Genomic DNA, 21,434 nt, shown 5'->3' with positions numbered 1-21,434 from the left:
CATCTGGTTATTGACAGGAAAGTTTGTCTGCCTGTTCCTAGGGTGCACTGTTTGTAAGAAGGAAACCTTGGCACTGCCAAAATCCCCATGAGGCAGTGTGGCTGAGTGAGTGGCCTTCTCCCACCCCGAGGGTCCTCACAGCTTCTGAGGATATCGTTCTACCTGAGCAACTCTCTGCCGGGGCAATGCCGGCTTGTCTATGCGCACAGTGTGCTTTCTGGTAGGGTGTCTTGGGCCACATCATAGTAGCTTGACCTCAGAGGGGGCTGGGGATGAGGGTCAGCCATGTCTGCATCAAAGTTCAAGTGCCCATTCCCACAGTCAGCAGTACGCTTGAGTGTTGCATCTATCAATAACAGGAGAATTAGCCAGGTCGCTCACGCCTGTAATCCTAACTATGCAGGAGGCTGAGATCTGAGGGATTGTGGTTCAAATCCAGCAGGATTTGGGCAGGAAAGTCCGTGAGACTCTTATCTCCAATTTACCGCCAGAAAACCAGAAGTAAAGCTGTGGCTCAAATGGTAGAATGCTAGCCTTGCGTGAAAAGGCTCAGGTACAGCGCCCAGGCCCTGAGTTCAAGCCCCACCACTATATATATGGTAGAATTACACACTGTCCGTTTAACTCCGGTAGAGGAGGACCACAGGACCTGGTGTCTCCCAGACTCTGCCCTGAGTACCTGTTTAGTTTATTTGGGCTGCTGTAACACATTACTTACCACAAACTAGGTGGGTTCTTACAGTAGTAGAGGCTGGGAAGTTAAAGGTCAAGTTGGCTAACATAGCCCATGTTAGCCTGGCCAGAGCTGTCTCTCTGTCTCTCTCTCTCTCTCTCTCTCTCTGCATCCAAGATGGCGCCCTCTTGCTGCAAGGCAGCTTTCTCTAAGGACATTAGCCCCATCAGGAGACTGGAGCTCCATGCCTGGTCAGCACCCAGCTCTGAACACCTTCTCCTAGGAAAGGAACAAGCATGCAGACCATGGCAGCCACCTCTCACTGGGCTGAGTTGGTACAATCAGTTGTTAGCACCAGGATTGCAGGTCTGCTGAGGCTCTTCTAGTACTGACCTGAGGGTGGAGTGCAGAATCCCGCTCACTGCAGATGCCACTAAGCAAGGCCCTTGGCTTGGCCTGCCTTCCTTTCTCCTCTCATTTTCAGCTCCTTCTTTTTTTGGGGGGGGGGGGTTCCAGTCGTGGGGCCTGAACTCTGGGCCTGGGCGCTGTCCCTCAGCTCTTCAGCTCAAGGCTAGCGCTCTACCACTTGAGCCACAGCGCCACTTCCGGCTTTTTCCTTATGTGGTGCTGAGGAATCGAACCCAGGGCCTCATGCATGCAAGGCAAGTGCTCTACCACTGAGCCACCTTCCCAGCCCCTTTCAGCTCCTTCTTGATGCTTACCTCCTTAGTAGGTAGTGGGAGATACCTACACCAAGACTAGAAAGAACTAACTACATTTTGGGGAGGGGGGAGGGCGGAAGGTGCTGGTGTTAGTGCCTGAATTCAAGAGCCTCTTGTTTTCACTTGGCAATTTTCACTCCAGGCTTGTGTTCTACCACTTGAGCCACAGCTATCCTTCCAGACTTTTGTTGGTTAATTGGAGCTAAGAGCCTCATGGACTTTTCTTTCTGGGCTGGCTTTGAACCATGATCCTCAAATCTCAGCCTCCTACAGAGCCAGGATTATAGGTGTGAGCCACCAGCACCCGGCTAATTACATAATTTCTGGTGTAATAATACCATGGGAATCCAATCTCACAGTTAGAAATGAGTCAAAACTACAAATATGGAATGGGGGGGGAATTCTCTAAGACATATTGCTAGGAGACAAAAGGAACTTGTGAAAGAGTCTATGTAAACATGATCTCTTTTGTCAAAAGAAATGTTCACCTATGCAATGAAAACAATATCTGGGGAAAAATATTCCCTTCGCTAAACTGTAGCTCTCTCTAAAGGAAATTTTCCAGTTTCTTTATGACATGAATGTATGCAGTTGGAACTTCTAACAAGTACATATTATTTTGGAAAAGGAAAAAAAAATTAAGTCGCTCTTAGAGAACCTACATCTAAGTTGCCAGAAGGGAAGAAATTGAAAAGGAAGTCTAATAGTCTCTGTTCCTTATTCCAATTTGCAAAGTAACTTGGCGGGTTGAATCACTGGGCCCTGAGGAGGTGGGAGCTCTTGTCTGATTCAGCCTTTCTGATGGGAAGTGAGTGAACTGGCAGGCATCGTGCCTGCAAATTGCTTGATAACATTAACCATGTCACCTGGCTAGTGGGTGATTCAAAAACACCCCGCACTGGAGGCAAATGAGCTGCAAAAGCAGCCAATTGCTTATATCTCTATTCCTCAGCTCCTTCTTTTTCTTTCTTAAACTGATTTTTATTACCTTTAAGTGACTATACAGGGCAGGTGCCATTCAACAGGGAAGTTTATGTATACAGTGGCATCTTGATCAGCGTCACGGCCCCCTCAATCTCACCCCCCCCACTTCAATCCACCCCTTCCCTTACTTTCCCTAATTTTGAGGTATATACCATGAGTTCTCAACTGCATTCTCTCCCCTGCCCCGCCACCTCCTCCCTTCATTTGTCTACCCCTCTCCCCTTCTCCTTCCCAACTAAAAAATCTTATTGTAGACATCCTCTCCCTCTTCCCCTTAAATATTCTTACTGCTTGCTCTGGGGGAATGCAGTGCAAAGAAGACATTAATACGTTATAGGATAGTAGGTATACTCTTAACTATACTCCTTAGTCATCTAGAATAAACTTCCCAACAATCTGTGTAAAACCTAGATGGTGGAAAAATAAACAAACAGATGCCAGAATCCATACACACACCACATCCATCCTTCTTAAACCCAGGTCTTATTCATGGATTTAGACACAATTGGAACACACGGCTATGGTTTGGATGTGGTTTGCCCTCAGAAAGCTGTGTGATGGGGGTGTGGTTTTCGGTGTGGAGGAATGGAGGGGGCAGTTCCTTTAAAAGGTGGAGTCTCATGGGAGGTCTTTAGGTCATTGGAGGTGCTGTTCTCTGAAGAGTTTAAGGCCCTAGTTGGGTCCTGCAGGGTGGGCAGTTATAAAAGAGTAAGACTGGTGGGTGCTGGTGGCTCATGCCTGTCATCCTAGCTACTCAGGAAGCTGAGATCTGAGGATTACAGTCCAAAGCCAGCCTGGGCAGGAAAGTCTGTGAGACTCTTATCTCCAACGAACCGCCAGAAAACTGGAAGTAGAGCTGTGGCAGAGTGGAAAAAGCTCAGGGACAGCACCCAGGCTCTGAGATCAACCCCATGACTGGCCAAAAAAAAAAAAAAGAAAGAAAGAAAGAAAAGAAAAAAAGAGTAGAACTGACTCCTTGACCTCTCTGGCTTTTTTTTTTGGTCAGTCCTGGGGCCTGAACTCTGGGCCTGGGCACTGTCCCTCAGCTCTTCAGCTCAAGGCTAGCACTCTACCACTTGAGCCACAGCGCCCACTACCAGCTTTTTCTGTGTATGTGGTGCTGAGGAATCAAACCCAGGGCCTCATGCATGCAAGGCAAGCGCTGTACCACTGAGCCACCTTCCCAGTTCCTCTCTCTGGCTTCTTGTCCCACCATGGAATCCTTCCTGCTGTGTTGCTATCCACCACAAGGTTCCCATGAAGGCAGCCACCAAATCTCTTCTGGCTGTGAGCTAAATGAACATCTCTGTACTTTATAAAATCCCCAGTCGCCAGGTATTTTGTGATAGTGATGGAAATGGATTATTAGACTTGATCACCTGATTTCCCCAACTGGAGTAATTTAACACAATGGTCTGTGATACATGAACTCAAAGAAGTGTAGTAGAAGGGCTCAATCCTTTCCTTCACAGAATGGAAAGATGTTTAACCTGTGATCATTCATGATTATTTTGAGACTTATGACTCTTGATCTATTATTGAGAGGGCCAAAGCAGGTGTGACAAGTTTATCTCAAACACAGTCGACATTTTAAGTTTTTTTGTTTTTGTTTTGGTCGTGGGTCTTGAACTCTGGGCCTGGGTGCTGTCCCTCAGCTCTTCAGCTCAAGGTGAGCACTCTACCACCTGAGCCACAGCACCACTTCCAGTTTTCTGGTGGTTAATTGGAGATAAAGAGTCTCACGCACATTCCTGCCCGGGCTGGCTTTGAACCACAATCCTCAGATCTCAGCCTCCTGAGTAGCTAGGATGACAGGCATGAGCCACCAGAGCCTGGCACTTTTTTTTTTTTTAAGTTTAAGGGTAAAGTGCCTACTAAGGGCAGTTTTACTCAAATGGGAGAGATGTTTGTAGTGTCCTCTCCCCCAGAGGTTGTAAAATAACCCCCTTCCAGAGATGTTCCTCTACTTCTTTGTCACATTGTTTTCTCTCACGAATCAGAATGGCTCTCAGGTACCCTGGAGGCCACAATCTCAAGAGACTCACTGCCCGTGGAGAGACAAGTACCGGGAAATCTAATATACACACCCCGTCCATTCTACTTTGTGTTTTTTGTTTGTTTGTCTGTGTGTCTGTTTGTTTGTTTTTTGGTGCCAGTCCTGGGACCTGAATTCAGAGGCCTGGGTACTCCTCCTGAACTTTTGTGCTCTACACCCATTAACACCACACCCCACTTACAGCTTTTTTTTTCTTTCTTTTTTTGTGGTTCATTGGACATAAGAATTTCAAGGACTTTCCAGCCAGGCTGGGTTTGAACCCTGATCCTCAACTCTCAGCCTCCTTAGTAGCTAGGGTGACAGGCGTGAGTCACCACTTTCTGGAGTTGGATGTCTAACTTTTCTCGAAAGAGTATTCAACCTGTTTTGCTTCTAGGATGCTAATGATCATGGCAAATAACATGAGGACAACAAAGCTGGCAAGAGAAAAGATCAATAAGAGGTACAACGTGGGCTCCCAGGTCAGACTTTGAAGGTGCAGTGGGAAGGATCACTGCTTTACCAAGCACCTGCTACGTGTCTGGTCCAGGGCTGAGTACGCCCCATGCATCAGCACGCTGAGCTTTCCCATGAGCTCTCCGGAGGGGTTTTCCATGCTTGGCATCACTAGTAGTAACAACCAACATTGGCAGTGGATGGAGAAACGGTGCTCCCAGAAAGTTGTGATGGCCTGCCCTTGCTATAGCTAGGAAGACTGAGGTCCACCTCGCTGGACCTCATGAGGGCCCCGAAGCTGGGGGGACTGCAAACCTTTCCCATATTGATACTGGCTGTTAAAAAAAAAAGAGGCTGGGCACTAGTGGCTCACACCTGTAATCCTAGCTACTCAAGAGACTGAGATCTGAGGATGGAGGTTCAAAGCCAGCCGGGGCAGGAAAGTCTGTGAGACTCTAATCTCCAATTACCCACCAGAAAACCAGAAGTGGTGCTATGGCTCAAGTGGTAGGGCGCTCGCCTTGAGCTGAAGAGCTAAGGGACAGTGCCCAGGCCCAGAGTTCAAGCCCCACAACCGGCCAAAAAAAAAAAAAAAAGGAAATTTGTTCTTCCCTGTAGGAGCTCAACTCTCTGCGCTGCTAATTTCGTTTGCCAAGGCAGACGGTTCTGGAAGAGAAGCTGGATGACTTTGAATGTGGGTGTAATAAACATCACAAATTAAAAAGAAAAAAAAAACAGGAGCAGACTCAACACCCCCCCTTTTTTTTTCATGTTTGGCTCACAAGATAATAATAGACTCTGATCTGTGCTCCTGGCTCCCACTGACCCCTCCCCCAACTTCGAGCATCCTGATAGAGCATAGAAACTTATAGATGACTCTCAGATCCTTAATACCTCCCCACGGTACCTCAAGAGTCAATTCCTGGGTGCTGGGGTGAGTTGTTCCCTGATTTCTAGAAAAGAAATACTTAAATCATCTCTGGCTGTGGCACCGTCCTTCCGGGCTCCTCACGGTGGGAGGGGCGTCCTCTCACTCCATCAGGATGTTCATCTGGGGGGTGAGGACCCACACAGATGTGCAAACTGCTTCCTCCCCTACTTCCTGCAGGAAGGCTCTCTACACAACCCAGGCATCCCTTCCTCTTCCAATCAGAGCTCCCCGTCCTCCTCCTCCTCCACCTCCTCCTCCTCCTCCTCCTTCACCACCTCCTCTTCTTCCTCCTCCACCTCCTCCTCCTCCTTCACCACCTCCTCTTCTTCCTCTTCCTCCTCCTCAGCCTTCTCCTCTTCCTCTTCTCATCTTCTCTTCTTATCTTCTCTTCTTTTCTTCTTTCTTCTTCTCCTCTTCCACCTCCCTCTTCTCCTCCTCCTCCTCTTCCTTCTCCTCCTCTTCTTCTTCTTTTTGTCCTCCTCCTCTTCTTTCTTCTCCTCTTCTTTCTTGCCTTCTCCCTCTTACCTTCTTTCTGATATTCAGATTAACCCTGTCCCTGGATTAGCTCCCCCTGGGCCTCAGTTTCCCCATTTAAACTAGCAGGCCTACATGGTCTTAGCACCCCTTCCAGCTCTGCTATTTCTTTGGTCCCCCATGACTTAAGGTGATCTTTTCCCCATTTCCCTGGCTCATTTTGTGATCCACAGCAGCTGCCCAGATGGACCATCTTCCTCCATGATTTCCCTTCCAACAGGCATAATGACAATTTATACAGCTGTATTATAATCACAAAAATCAGAGACAGTAAATCCTGTAGCTCCTCAGTACTACTGGGCATTGAGCAAAACAGTGTGTGTGTGTGTGTGTGTGTGTGTGTGTGTGTGTGTGTGTGTGTGTGTGTGTGTGTTTAAACTGAGTCCACAGCACAACCCTATGAGGAAAGATACTGTTTGTTTATATCCTCATTTTTCAGGTGGGAAACAGGGGTAAAGAGGTTGAGGGCCCAGCCACTGTGTGACTCTGTGTGGTCCAGCGGGAATCTAAGTTCAAAGAAAAGCAACAGGCCAGGTGCTGGTGGCTCACTCCTGTAATCCTAGCTACTCAGGAGGCTGAGACCTGAGGATCTTGGTTCAAAGCCAGCCCAGGCAGGAAAGTCTGTGAGACTCTTATCTCCAATTAACCACTCAAAAACTGGAAGTGGAGCTGTGGCTCAAAGTCGTAGACCACTAACCTTGAGCAAAACAGCTCAGGGGCAGTGCCCAGGCCCTGAGTTCAAGCCCCACACCACCACCACCAACAACAACAAAAAAAAAGATAAGCAACGGCTCCTTTCTCCTTTTCTTATCTCAGAAAGAAAAGTTCCACCCATCACCCATACCCTCTTTCCTCCAGATCAAAATGAGCCGATCAGGAGTCAAGATGCTGGCGGGTACTGGTAGCTCACGCCTGCAACCCTAGCTACCTAGGAGGCTGAGATCTGAGGATCACAGTCCAAAGCCAACCCGGGCAGGAAAGTCTATGAGACTAACTCCAATTAACTACCCCAAAGCTGGGTGTGAGCTATGGCTCAAGTGGTAGAGCACCAACCAGCCTTGAATGAAAAGGCTAAGGAACAGGTCCTGAGTTCAAGTCCCAAGACCAGGGGAGGGAAGAAGGGAGAGAGAGGGAGAGAAAGACAAGGAGGGGGGGGAGGGAGAGGGAGAGGGAAGAGGGAGAGAGAGAGAAGATGAAAAGCTCTTGAAATTCCTTTGGAGCGGTGGGACCACTTCATCATGCCTTTGAGTGGAGCCTGAGCCATGCGGTGCCATGCTCACCAAACAGACATATGGGCTGAAGAAGCCCTTCCAGAGCTGAATGAGTCACATCATCTCAGAGGAAGCATTTAAAGGTGTGACTGTAAAGCAATGTGCTTGTTTTTCCCCCGAGCCACTAAAATTTATACATTGGGATGAAGATGCTCTTTGCACATTTGTTTTGGAGATGTTGGCATGGCTTTGGGAGAAAATGTTCACCACTAAATGTCGCCGGCGCTAGTCACATGACACCTGTTGAAGCTAAGAGGGGACGTGAGTCACACCTTCCCACCAGGCCCCCAGCTTTACCCCCGGGAGGTTCTGTTGGGTGGTGTTGAGGGTGGGGAGGATGGACGACATTTGCCAGTGTTTTTCAGAGGCTCCTCTGGTGCTCAGGTTTGAGGCAGAATCAAAACCTCAGCTGGAGTTGGGTGCAGTGGCTCACGCCTGTAATCCTAGCTACTTAGGAGGCTGAGATCTGAGGATCTCGGCTCAAAGCCAACCCCAGCAGGAAAGTCCGTGAGACTCTTATCTCCAATGAACCACCAGAAAACCTGAAGTGGCGCTGTGGCTCAAGTGGTAGAGCGCTCGCCTTGCACTGAAGAGCTCAGGGGCAGCACCCAGGCCCAGAGTTCAAGTCCCACAACTGATCAAAAATAAAATAAAAAGTGGTAGAGAGCTAGCCTTGAGTACAAAGAAGTCAGGGACAGCTCCCAGGCCCCGAGTTCAAGCCCCACCACCAACAATTAAAAAAAAAAGACACAGTCTAGTGAGGTGATATGCTTTACATGCTAACAAAAGGACAGAGATGCATGCACACACACATATATTCACATACACTCAAAAACTCTCACACCCTTACACACTGTATGTATTCACTGACACACTTCACACACATCTATACATACACACACATTCATACACACATCTACACATGCATAGACACAGTGCACACACATACACATTCACACACATTCATGCTCAAGCACACACTCACCCCCACACACTGGTACACATTGGACCCAGGGCCCTCCTCTGGCTAGGCAAGTGCTCTACCGCTCCAGCCTCATCCCCAGCCCTTTGGCTTTTTGTTCACTTTCCTAGTGCTTTTGTCCAGAGGAGCCTTGAAATTTGACCCTTCTATCTCTGCCTCTCTAGTTGCTGGAATTATAGGCACAAGGCACTATCCTCAGTCCAATGGTTACCTAGTGGTAGGGGAAATTGGGATTTGTAGCTATTATTTTACATCTGCCCTTTTGTGGTTGTGCAGATCTATCTATCTATCTATCTATCTATCTATCTATCTATCTATCTATCTATCTATCTATCTGATATTTAATGTCATGTAGACACCCATAATATGTAAATATTATAAATCACTATCTACCCTTATCGACACTTTAGTAATGATTATTAGTGCATGTATGGCGATATCCTAATAATACACAAGTTATATCTAAAAAATATATGTATATGTGCGTGCACGCACACACACAGTACTTTAAAACAATATTAAAAATCCACCAGGACCCCTTCATGTCATGACACGTGTGACACAATCCCTGGGCTGTAAGGTAGGGTGGAGTAGGGGGCTGAGTTTGAAAAGCCCTGTTTCCCTTCATGAGGGCCTTCCCTTTCTCCCCCCTCCTCTGAGGCCCTGCTGGGTGGGTGGGGGGCTTGTTTACAGAGCAGGTGTTTCTGTTTGCACACGGTGAGTCAGGGAAGGAAGTCCGTGGAGAACTCCCCAGCTGAGAGCTGTGCTCCACCCCTGCCCTGCTTCTTCAGGCAGGTAGTACAGAGAAACAGCTGGGCATGGATGGGGCCTCTCTCAGGAGAGAAAGCAGCCACAGACAGGCCAGGGCGGGCAGTGGCCCCTCCCCTTCTCAGCGGGGGGCTGGGGACTGCACCTTTGCGCTGGCTCCAGGCCCCCTCTGTGTGGTGGGCCATGCCAGCCACTGCAGGGGGATGGAAGGAAGGGTTCATGGCATCTCTGGTCTCTCCTCGCTAGATGTTAGCAGACCTCCTGGAGTCCTGACAACCCCAAAGTTCCTATGGGAGGCGAAATCACCCCCTCAGGGAACCACTGGTCTAATGGAGACCCGGAGACCAGCAGCACCTCCCCCTGTAAGACCTGATCTTGAACTTAGAGCTGGGGAGGGGGGGCATGGCTGGCTCTGTTCTTTGCCTGCCTGGGTTCAGGTAGCTGAGGTGGCTGTGTGGCCACAGAGCCCATTCGCTGCTCTCCCTGGAAACACAGCTGGACTACATTTCCCAGGATTCCCTATGACCACATCTACGGCTTCCAGGCCTGGTCCCTGAGATCCTCCCAGAGACCCCTCAGCACTCTGCTGCTCTCCATCCTTCTCCCTCTCTCTCCCTCTCTCCATCCTTCTTCTTTTCTCCCTGTCTCCATCTTCCTCCCTCTTTCCCTGTCTCTGTTGTTCTCCCTTTTTCCCCCCTCCCATCCACCATCTAGAGGCAAAACCCCACAGAGCCTGAGAAGGCCCCAGAACCACAGGGCAGACAGTGCCTGGGTCACCCGTGGAAGGACCATGCACAAAATGACTCATGAAAGAGTATTGGACAGAAATAAGCTTCTCTTGGGTGAAACCACAAACACCGAAGTGGCCGAGGTATCACAGTGGCTAGCCTTTCCTTAACAAGTACAACAACTTCGGGCTTTGCGCCGAGTCATTTGAATTCCTCCGTCTTCCTCTCTCTTCTGCACAACTGCATAGAAACAAATTGATTGACCAGCCCTGGTCCAAGCCTCCCAAATCCATAAATGCTCTCAAGTCAGGCACATTTGAGCACAGAGATAATGCCACAGTGGAAAATTTGTTTTATGCAAAACAAAAAAAAAAGTTTTAAGGAAAGATTTACAGTGTTGTACAGAATTACCTTCAGGCTCTGTGTATAAAAGAAGCCAGATGCTTGTAGCTCACACCTGTCAATCCCAGCTACTCAGGAGGTTGAGATCTGAGGATCCTGGTTCAAAGCCAGCCCCAGCAGGAAAGTCTGTGTGACTCTTATCTCCAATGAACCACCAGGAAACCGGAAGTGGCACTGTGGCTCAAGTAGTAAAGCACTCGTCTTGAGCCTGGGACAGCGCCCAGGCCCAGAGTTCAAGCCCCATGATTGACAAAATAAATAACTACATAATTAACCAACTAAATAAAAATGGTATGCTTAGGTCTTTTCCAAGATAGCTCATTATGCATATGCAAATACTCCAAAGCGTGGCAAGTCTGCAATGGGAGACCAAATCTGATCCCATGAATTTTGGATGAGACCCTCAGGCTGCACCTGCTGGCACGGCAAAGCTCAGGTGAGACAGTGCTCACCCACCAAGCGTGCGGCCCTTGGGGGACCCAGCCGGTCAGGAAGGTTGGCTGCAACTCTTGGAGGGACAACGAGCCAGCCTTGAATTCCTCCTCTTCCCCCTGACCTTGAGCAACCATGCTCCCTAACCGGAACAAGTCATCCCTTGCCCTCACAAGCCATAAGAACAGCAGATACCTTACGGGCCCTTTGGCAGACGGGTTAGCGGACAGCTTTCTGCCTCCTGGGCCTGTTTATGGAATGGAAGAGGCCAAGGGTATGAGGGGCTCCAACGCCCCCACCCCCCTGGCCAGCGCAGGGCCCTGCTGGTCAAGACCCAGGGAAGCCCTGTGCTGTCACCCACCTGTGAATAAAGACCTTGCCCATAACTCCTTCCCCCAAAATTATTTCCATGAGGAGCCGATGACATTCTGTGCTGTTCCCAGGAGGGACCCAAAGAAGCAGTTTTCATGTCAACTTACAAACTGGAAAAGAGAGAAGATTCCACCCACAGAGCATCTGCTGTGTGCTAAGTCTCTGCATGCACGTCATCTCTTCCAGTCCTCCGTGGCACCAGGAGCCACATCTGTTCCCCAACGCCAAACAGCCGTGGGTAACCACTAGGTGTCTGATAAATACTTATCATCTACACTCCCAGCCCGAGCCTCACCCCAGCTTACTGCTCCAGCCTCACTGCGTAATTCACTCCCTTTGTTAACTTTCACGTGGACACTCTGGCCTTCTGTCCCTCTGAGCCAAACAAGCTCATTCCTGCCCCAGGACCCTTGCGTCTGTCATTTCCTCCTCCTAGACTATTCTGCTCCTCTTTTTGCACAGGTGGCTCTTTCTCAGCTCATATTGCCCAATTTAAAATCATCATTTTCCCTTGGTTGATTTTATTCCAGCCCCTGCCCCCCCAGTATTGGGGGCTCATATTTGTTTGGTTTGGTTTATACTCTACCATTTAAGCCATGTCTCTGGGCTTGCTTTTTTTTTTTTTTTTTTTTTTTTGGGGTCCGGTTGTGGGGCCTGAACTCTGGGCCTGGGCGCTGTCCCTCAGCTCTTCAGCTCAAGGCTAGCGCTCTACCACTTGAGCCACAGCGCCACTTCCGGCTTTTTTCTTTTTTCTTATATGGTGCTGAGGAATCGAATCCAGGGCCTCCGGCTTGCAAGGCAAGCGCTCTACCACTGAGCCACCTTCCCAGCCCCTGGGCTTGCTTTTTCTAGTTACCTAGAGATGGAATCACAGACTTTATCTCCGTCCCCCGAGAAGCTAGACATGAGCCACCGGTGCCCAGCAAGATTTTCATTGTATCATCCTTTCAATATAATAAAACTTCAGCACTAGCTGGACACCGGTGGCTCAGGCCTATAATCCTAGCTACTCAGGAGGCTGAGATCTGAGGCTTGTGGTTCAAAGCCAGTCGGGGCAGAAAAATCTGTAAGATTCTGATCTCCAATAAACTATTCAGAAAATGCCAGAAGTGACTCTGTGGCTCAAGTGGTAGAACACAAAGAGGCTCAGGGACAGCACCCAGGACCCGCAAAGAAGTGAGCGAGCCCTGATGCTGTTGCAGCACATCACTGATCTGAAGATAGTCACTGGAACCTTGAGTTTGTAGCCAACCAGTCGGAAGGGAGGCAGACCGGGGGACTTGAACTTGCAGCTGGTGTCTGGAAGGACGCCAGTCTTTGTTCTGCCTCTGGCTAAACCCCATTACATTGCCCTTCTCTGAGTTCCCATTTCTCCAGCTGGAAAAAAAAAGCCATCAAATAAAACATCCCTTCTACATGTATCTATTCAATGAACATGCACAGGAGGTTCATGAACACATGCCTCCCTCCCAACCCCAACTTTCTGACCTCGCTGTTTGGACAAAGGAAACAGGTAAGAGACCAAGCAACTTGTGCTCAGCCACACAGGAGCCAGGTCTGGCTGACCAGGGTGTCCCTTGGCGTCCTCCGGAGTCACTAATATTTTCTGGGAAGAAGGGAAGCCTGGAGGCTGGGAATTGAGCAAGGGGTTCAGCACTCTGGTGAAGACACGGCTCACCACTCCATATCCACACTTCCTGCTGTCTCTTCTCTTCACAGCCAAGAGTGACCAGACATGCTTGACATGCTTGAGTCTAGATCTCTCCCCAGAGGCCTCTCCCCGCCCCCCCCCCCAGTTCCTCTCTCCCATCCCCTCCCACCACCAGGATCTATGTAGTGCATAGTCAAGGCTACAAAACTTCTCTTCTTCTGTCATGGCTCTTCTGCTACCAAGCCCATCCGGTGAGGGTCTTACTTCACTTGTGATACGTTGTCGCTTCCTAAAATGTCCACCTTACCCTTTGCCACCTTGCCATTCTTCTCAAGCAGGTTGACCTGTATTGCTGGTGATCATGCTCGAACACTTGGCCCCCACTTTTTTCTCCCTTCCTGGTTCTTCAGAAATCCAGTCTCTTTTGGAACTGCACCTGGACACCTGAAATCCTTGTTATACGAGCCCAGGGGTCCACGCGTAGGCTGATGGGGGTCTCATCCTTCAGTGCATCCCCTCTGCCTGCTTCCTCATGCTGTGGTGTTCCAAGGGCATGCTTTGAGGTCCTCTGGCTGGACAGTGTGTGTGTTGTGGGGGGCGGAGGGAGATCACGCTCCTCAGTCAGCCATTTACGTCCTATGAGGGGCTGGGAGGGAACCCAGGCTTGTAGTAGCTCTGGCTTGACCCATCTCTCATGCTGCCAAATCATAGGACCGTAAGAGCCCAAACCCGCCTGGCTCTCCAGCTGGGTTTGCATGTGTCATGTGTCAATTCCAGCCCGGGAAGGGCACTGTGCCAGCTGAGAGAGCGCTGTGGTGATGGCGGTTAGGTGAAGGAGAGAGGCTGGCAGCAGAAATCCACAGGCAGCTGGGCTGGGCTGTGAACCTCTGCGTGCCAGCCCTCCAAGTCCCCTCTCATCACCTTGATAGGAGCCAAACCAACAGCTGGGATTTCCCTAGTGGTCACTTGTGGCTGGATGGGTCCACACAGTGCTGCTGTACCTTTAATTCCCATATGCCTGTGAACATTTGCCCAAGAGGGTACACAGAGCTCTGAGAAGTGGAGTCACTTGCTTAAGGTCCCACAGCTGATTAATGGAGGAGGCCAAGATGTAAACCTAAGTGGATGTGATTGCAGGCTTTGCTCCTCTTGGAGACTATCCATCATCGGCGTCAGCATCGCTTCATCTAGTGGTGCCTGATCACTGATCATCGTGAGAGGCAAGCTAAGGCTAATGATCTTCAGGCTTGGGATGGGAAGCTCAGAGAAACTGTTCACCCAAGGCCGTGTACTGAAGACACACTGTAGCTTGTGCCCAACAATCCACGGTCCATGTGACCACTAGGAGGCAGAGCTGAGGCAGGGGTCCACTAAGCCAGGCTGGGAGGGGAGGGATGGGGGCCACTGGATGGCCCCAGAGAGGAGTGGGTTGTGGCAGGGGAGACAGGCCACGGAGCACCCCCACAGCCTCTCTCTCCCCTGAGACCAGCAGTGCCCCTCGAAATTGCTTCCCTCCTTTCTGTCTCCTGGACATGCTTGGCATGACCTCTGCCTGCTCCCCAGGCCTCTCTCCCCTACATTTCAGGTGAGCTCTCTTCATGCCTCCTCTCCCCCAGGACTAGGGGTCTTTCCAGGGGAGCAGGTGGCTGCTTGTCTACCCTGTGGTACCGCCCTGCTCATCTCAGTCAGCGAGCAGGGTTGCTGCTCCAACTGCAGAAGGCCAAGTCATTATGGAAAACAGACCAGGTGCCTTGGCACCCGTGGCAGGGCCTGGCAGGACTCCTAAGCCAGAGTGGGTGGGCAGGCAATCATGGCGGAGCAGGCAAAGGCTGGCCAAGCCAGGCCGTGGAGGAGAGAGCCTCTGTGGAGCTCTGAAAAATCCAGCGGCCAGGCTGCCTTCCTTCCTGTGGATGGGGGTCCAGGTGTCAGGATTTGTTGGTGGTGGAACTGGGGATTGAATTTGGGGGCCTCACGGTTGCTAAGCAGGTGCTCTACCACTTGAACCATGCCTCCGGCCTCCTTTTGGGGCTAAGCTCTCTAGACTCAGGCAGGCCTGGACTACAGATCCTCCTATTTGCGCCTCCCTGTGGCACTGGCTGAGGAGGACAGTCACAGGCCGCAGTGCCTAGTCATTCTGGGGACTCTGCGTGTGTGTGTAAGCCTGAAGCCAGCCATGTTCCCTACACCTCGCCTGGGAAAGAGCAAGCCATGCACACTTGGCTGGCTCCCTTTCTCCAGGGTTCCCGCACTGGCGATCGCCAATGGGTCCCTGGAAGCCTATGCCCAGGTCAGCTGTCAGAGCAGCTGCGGGGGGGGGGTGTGGGCGGTGGACAGGGTGGACAGGCCGCGGGGTGCTCCTCCAGGCTGACTCGCAGCACCCCATCTACTCCTAGTAAAGAAAGCGCTGTTTCTAACCAACCGCCATGCTGCCCTGACTCCCGGGGGCCTCTCAGGGAGACATCAACCCACCAGGGGTCTTGTGCTGCTCCATCTCCCTTCTCCCTTCCCTTCCTCCCTGCTTCTCCTGTCCTTCTTCTCTCCCTCCCTCCTTCTCCCTTCCCTTCCTCCTGTTCTCCCTCCTTCCTTCCCCTCCTCCTCTCTCCCCCTCCCTCCATTTCCTCCCTTCTCCCTCGATAGCCAACTCCACTTAAGTTAATCTCCCAGAATGTTCTGGAAGCCTCCGGATCATGTGTTATACCACTGAAAACCAACTTTCCCCTCTCTTCCTTTTTTGAAGCTTGAATCACTGAAGCCACCTGTGGAGAGCGGCCTTCCTCCTCCCTTCTCCCAGGGAAAGCCCAGCCCACAGGCTCATTACCGGCTTTGCCTAGGGATTAAAATGCCCATCAAGCTGACTTGTGTTAGGAAGTGTTTGGAAACACAGGCCTGGGCTGGGCTTCAGATCAGCAGGCTAGAGGGGAGAGCTCTTTTTCTCAATCACCAAATCATGCCAGTTAGAACTTCAGGGACTTTATACTCAAGAACGGGGCAGCTCAGCCTAGATGGCTACCACCTATTTTTGCCTCCCAAGTAGTTGGTGTTACAGGTGTGAACCAGTGTGCCTGGCTCACCAATAGTACTTTTTTTTTTGTCAGTTGTGGGGCTTGAACTCAGGGCCTGGGTGCTGTCTCTGAGCTCTTCTGCTCAAGGCTACCACTTTGAGCCACAGCTTGCTTCTGGGTTTTTGGCGGTTCACTGGAGATAAGAGTCCCATGGACTTTTGCTGCCTTTGCTGGTTTTGAACCATGATCCTCAGATCCCAGCCTCCTGAGTAGCTAGGATTACAGGCATGAGCCACTGGCACCTGGCTTCTCAAATAGCTCTGGAAAAGGCCAAATCCTCTCCATGTGGGTAATTTTCTTCTTGCCAAGGGGGGAACAAAAAGTGTCTGTGGGGTATGTGTGGGGAGGAGAGGGGAGAGATACACACCAGAATGCCAAAGGCAGGACTGGGAGGGAGAGGAGGAAGGGAGGAAGGTCTCCTGAGGCCGTTGTTATAAAGTGCCTTTTTCTGTGCGAGGCAGAAAGCTCAGCATTGCCTCGGTGTTGCTCTCGTTTAATCTACTTAAGCAAGAGGCTCTTGTTTATTATTCCCACTTCCTGGCACCCGGATCTTGCCCAGGGCCACCAAGGCAGAGGAGGTGGAGTCAGGACCTAGGCTGCCTCCCCGCCCCCACACTTATGCTCTGCTCTCTGTCTCTGTGCACCTTGCTGTGTGTCACTCAGCCGCAACCAACATCAGCCATGGTGGTCCTAAAGTTTGGGGGGCGGGGAGATGTATGCAACTGTCAGGGCTTCCCAAATGTGCTCTCAGACACAACAGGAACTCCTTGGTGTCTAGGAAGACTGGGAGATAGCCAGTTCACGCTGTGACCTGTGTTAGTTCATACAGTCCTGCTGCCCGCCTTGCCCGCCATTTAAGGATTCTGCTCTCGCTGTCTTGTCCTAGAAGCATGGAGCGTGGCCCTGGGCTGTGTGTAACAGGATCCGGAGAGCAGCTGTCACAGCCTGCCAGGATCCCTGTGCCCACACGGGCAGGCGTCCTCTGATGGGAAGCAGACTCTGTGGGCGACAGGCCCTGAGAGAGTCCAGAACCATCCAGAGATGGAGGGGCCTGCTTGGTGGAGGTGACAAGACACTGTCAGTTCATCAGAAGACGCCTCAGCCATGGCTCAGGTTAGTGGCAGGCCAGGGACCAGGAGTCTAGACCCTGTCCACAGAGGACAGTTCCAGGTGCCCTGACATGGGACTGTTCAGAGCGTCCTGTTGGGTGCCCATGGACAGCAGTGCTTGAAGAAACCCAGGATGGTGACACTGAGTGGACAGGGTGGGTGACAGTGAGGATTAGCAACAATACACAGGAGATACCTGCCATGATTAGGTCACATGACAGGATAACCAGTTACTCCCCCTTCGTGGGGGCAGTTTCTAAGATGTCTCCCTTCACCCTCACCTCCCACTACCCACGCTCTTGGTAGATCCCTTCCTCCTGAGCACTGGCTGGACGGAGATGTCAGCTGGCTCTCCACACTGCTGTGAGTGACAAGACACCCAAGAGAGGCAACTTAACAGAGGAAGGACTGATCTTTGGCTCATGGTTTGGTCTAGGTTTGCCTGGACACACACGTATGTGGGAAGAACAACATGGTGGTGGGAGTGGTGTGCGGTGGAGGCTGTTCACCTCATGGTGGACAGGAAGGAGAGAGGGAAAGGAAGAGGGAGGGGCTGGGGGAGGAGCCAGAAAGAGAGAGAGGGAGACAGGAAGAAGCCAGGGACAAGATGCTCTGAAGGACCCACCCCCTCAGTGATCTACTTCCTCCAGCTGGGTCCCACTTCCAGGAGTTTTCACCCCCTCCCAAAATAGTGCCATCAGCTGGAGACCAAGCGTATGACATGTAACCCTTTTGCCAATACACTTTATACCCAAACCATCACACCCAGTGAGTTACTTCAAATGAGCAGAATAGGGGGAAAAGAATGATAGAAGGTCATTTCTGATACTAGATTACAAAACGACCCTTTCTTGCCCTCTCTTGTTCCCATGGTTGATCAAACAGGTAGAAATTACCTGTCATCCCATGAAGCAGCCTGGGGTTGGGGGGGGGGCGCAAGGAATCAAGGAAGGTCATTAAAAGCCACCAATCAAGAAGAACTGAGATAACCCACTTCCTGGTCCACAGCTTCCAAAGAAGCTGTGGAATCCTGCCAACAGCTACACAAGAGAGCTTACAAACAGCTCCTCCCAATATGAGTCTTCAAATGAGGCTGCAGCCCCTAGCCAACACCTTCACGGCAACCTGGTCAGAGATACGCAGCCACAACCACACAGCAATGCTATGGCTAGGCTCCTAAGCCACAGGCAATATGAGAGCAAATGTGTATTGATTTAAGACACTGCATTTTAGGGTGATTTGTTACTCAAGTGATAGACAACTAAAGCATCCTGAAAACAAAGGACAACATGAACAACCTACCAATTCTACCAGACAGTGGCACATGATGGCTCTACTTAAGTATCATGAATTCTTTTCTGAGTGACGTAACCCTGTTTTCTCATGTGCGTCTATTAAACTAAGCAACTTCAATTATCTTCACCACCACTACCATCATCATTATTACCCCCACTATCAGTACCATCATCATTATTATCACCTCCACTATCATCATCATCGTCATAGCTGACCAGATAGTGAGTTCTTGCTACCCAGCTGGGACTATTTCATGGCACATCATGGCACAGAACACTTATTGTTCACATTTTATAGAGAGGGAAACCGAGGCTCTGAAGGCGTGAACTTGCCAAAGCCCTCAGTCACTATGAAGCAACTGTGGGAAATCTAGCTCAAGAGTTAAGATGTGTAGCAACTTTGCTCCTATGGCTCTGTGAGTCTTGCACAAATTCACAGATGGTGAGTAGACTCAACCCCAGGTAGCTGGACATCAGACGTGAGGTTCTCAGCTTTCTAGAAGCTTCTCTTCTCTAGAGCAATGAGCTGCACGTACTTCACCTAGGCCGATGAGGGACTAGAACGCTGCCTACCTGTGAACACCAGGCTGGCATTCTCCAGTTCTTCCTGGGGAACTTTGAAGCTGAAGGACTCATTGTAGAAAGGATCAATGGTACCTCTTAAGAAGGAGGTCTTCTTGGTCTTCACCAGCTTCAGTCCATGTACCAGCTGGACTTTCACAAATGGGTCTAAGAAAATGGACAGCGGTACAGGGTATTGGAAACTGTGACACCCGATATATCTACCATTTATTCATTCAACTTCCCAACCCCTCCCTCTCTCTCCACCTGGCCATTCCTCCCTTCAACTCCCTACCTCTGCCTCCTCTCACCCATCTAGTCTTCTCTCCATCCAGCCATTCAACCCTCCTTACATCCATCTCTCAGTCCATCTCTCCATATCTCCATCCATCCATCCATCCATCCATCCATTCATTCATCTCTCCATTTCCCATCCACCTGTCAAGTCACTGGCCCACTCAGCATTTATCATCTATCCCCCTAAAGTGTTTGGAAAGGCAAGGGGATGGGGTGGGTAGAATCCAGACACAGAAAAGCCACATCTCCCAAACCCATGCAGATGCACAGACGTCCCATTAAGGGGGAAGAGGGGAGGGCAGGAGGGAAGCACACCGTACCTGAACCTTGGCTCACATCTGTCTGAAGAAGCTGCTTGGCTCGAATGATGTCAACGTTCAGTCTTCCAGCACTCGGGAGATAATTCAGAGACAGAAGCAGCTCCCCCAGCTCCACTTCATTCTGCAGAGAATGAAAATGGTCAGAAAGCTGCTGTTAGCTTTTATCCCTCTGGCACCCACCAGGCAGGACGCTGAGTCCAGCAGCCCACAAATGATTGCTGCGGGCAGGGAACTAGGGGACAAGGGAGCCTTCTTTTAGCTTTCCAACTAGTTTCTTCATTCTGTCTCAGGAAAGTTGTTAGCACGGCGCCTATCCTAGCTACTCAGGAGGCTGAGATCTGAGGATCACGGTTCAAAGCCAGCCCGGGCAGGAAAGTCTGTGAGACTCTTATCTCCAATAAACCACCAGAAAACCAGAAGTGGCGCTGTGGCTCAAAGGTGGAGCGCTCGCCTTGAACTGAAGAGCTGAGGGACAGTGTCCAGGCCCAGAGTTCAAATCCCATGACAGACAAAAAAAATAAAAAAATTCAGTCTCAGGAAAGCTGATATTTCCCCCAGCTCTTAGAAGACTTAAAAGTCACAGCCACAAAGAAAGTGTGAGTCACAGAAGAATAAGTGTAATATGCCGTATGTAAGCTAATCGCTTTATATGCAATAACTGCTGTAGGTGCTATAATGAGTCTGTGATGTATTTGTATATGAACTCAGGGTAACAGATGAGGAGACTGAGGCCCAGGGGGGGTTAAATAACACATCCAAGGCAACCCAGCTAAGAATTGGCAGAGCTGGCCTTCAGACCTGATCTACAACAGGACCCATGCTTCTCGCGTTACCATGGCAATGCTTGGCAAGGGCCTTTCCTATAGAACAGTAGGGTTTTCTTGAATGCCAACTCTATCCACCAGGAAAGAGCTGTCAGTACTCAAGTGCATGATATCAAACTGCCAAAATTCTAGAACCCAGGAGTCCTTACTTTTCTTTTTTGTTGTGGTTGTCAGTGGTGGGGCTTGAACTCAGGGCCTGGGAGCATGCTACCACATTGAGCTACAACTCTACTTCCAGTTTTCTGGTGGGTAATTGCAGTTAAAAGTTTCACAGAGGAGGGAAGAGATGGTAGGAGGAAAACAAAGGAGGGGGTAACAATGCTCTATAGGAAATGTACTCATTACCTTACTCATGTAACTGTAACCCCTTTGTACAGTATCTTTACAGTAAAAATATATTTTTTAAAAAAATCGCACAGACTTTTCTGCCCAGACTGGCTTCAAATGGTGATCCTCAGATCTCAACCTCCTAAATAGCTAGGATTCCAGGCGAAAGCCACCAGCCCCTCACCTCTGTGTTCCTTTTAACACCATTGTAGAAAATACAACCATTTTAAATAAATAGACTGGCATAACCAATCTCCACTCCCACTTGACCCAATTGCAACAGTATCAACATTCTGTCAAATGATGTTTCTTCAGGATGAGCCTCTAGTGGATCTGGACATTAACTCCAATGTTCCATGGTAGGGGGTGATTATGATCAAAGAACTTTGTATGTGTGTATGAAAACAGAATAATGAAGCCTCTTAAAACTGCTGTAAAACAGAGGAGGTAAATTGATCAAGCTTCATTATACACATTTATAGAAATATCATCATGAAGTCTTTCTGGGCTACTAGTATACATTAATAAGAAAAACATCTGAGCCAGGAGCCGGTGGCTCACACCTGTAATCCTAGCTACTCAGGAGGCTGAGATCTGAGGATCATGGTTCAAAGCCAACCTGTGCAGGAAAATCTGTGAGACTCTTACTCCAATTAACAACCAGAAAAATGGATGTGGCGCTATGGCTCACGTGGTAG

At 50.0% G+C, this 21,434-nt stretch overlaps 1 protein-coding gene across 6 annotated transcripts in view; it reads right to left on the bottom strand.

The window, feature by feature from the left end:
* The window catches only part of LOC138825593 (synaptotagmin-17), a 48,901-nt gene that overhangs the window by 5,680 nt on the left and 21,787 nt on the right, over positions 1–21,434 (bottom strand). For all 6 annotated transcript variants that reach the window (XM_070020264.1, XM_070020263.1, XM_070020265.1 and 3 more), the window contains 2 exons: positions 19,586–19,706; positions 18,981–19,136 (listed from right to left, as the gene is read on the bottom strand). In XM_070020264.1, coding sequence (XP_069876365.1) covers positions 18,981–19,136; positions 19,586–19,706 — 277 coding nt within the window. The remainder of the gene's footprint in view (positions 1–18,980; positions 19,137–19,585; positions 19,707–21,434) is intronic.

Source organism: Dipodomys merriami, unplaced genomic scaffold, assembly GCF_024711535.1.
Source record: "Dipodomys merriami isolate MVZ:Mamm:240054 unplaced genomic scaffold, mDipMer1.0.p SCAF_138, whole genome shotgun sequence".
Lineage (NCBI taxonomy): Eukaryota > Metazoa > Chordata > Mammalia > Rodentia > Heteromyidae > Dipodomys > Dipodomys merriami.
Note: the sequence above shows the minus strand (reverse complement) of the source record. Positions and strands in the feature narration are given on the sequence as shown.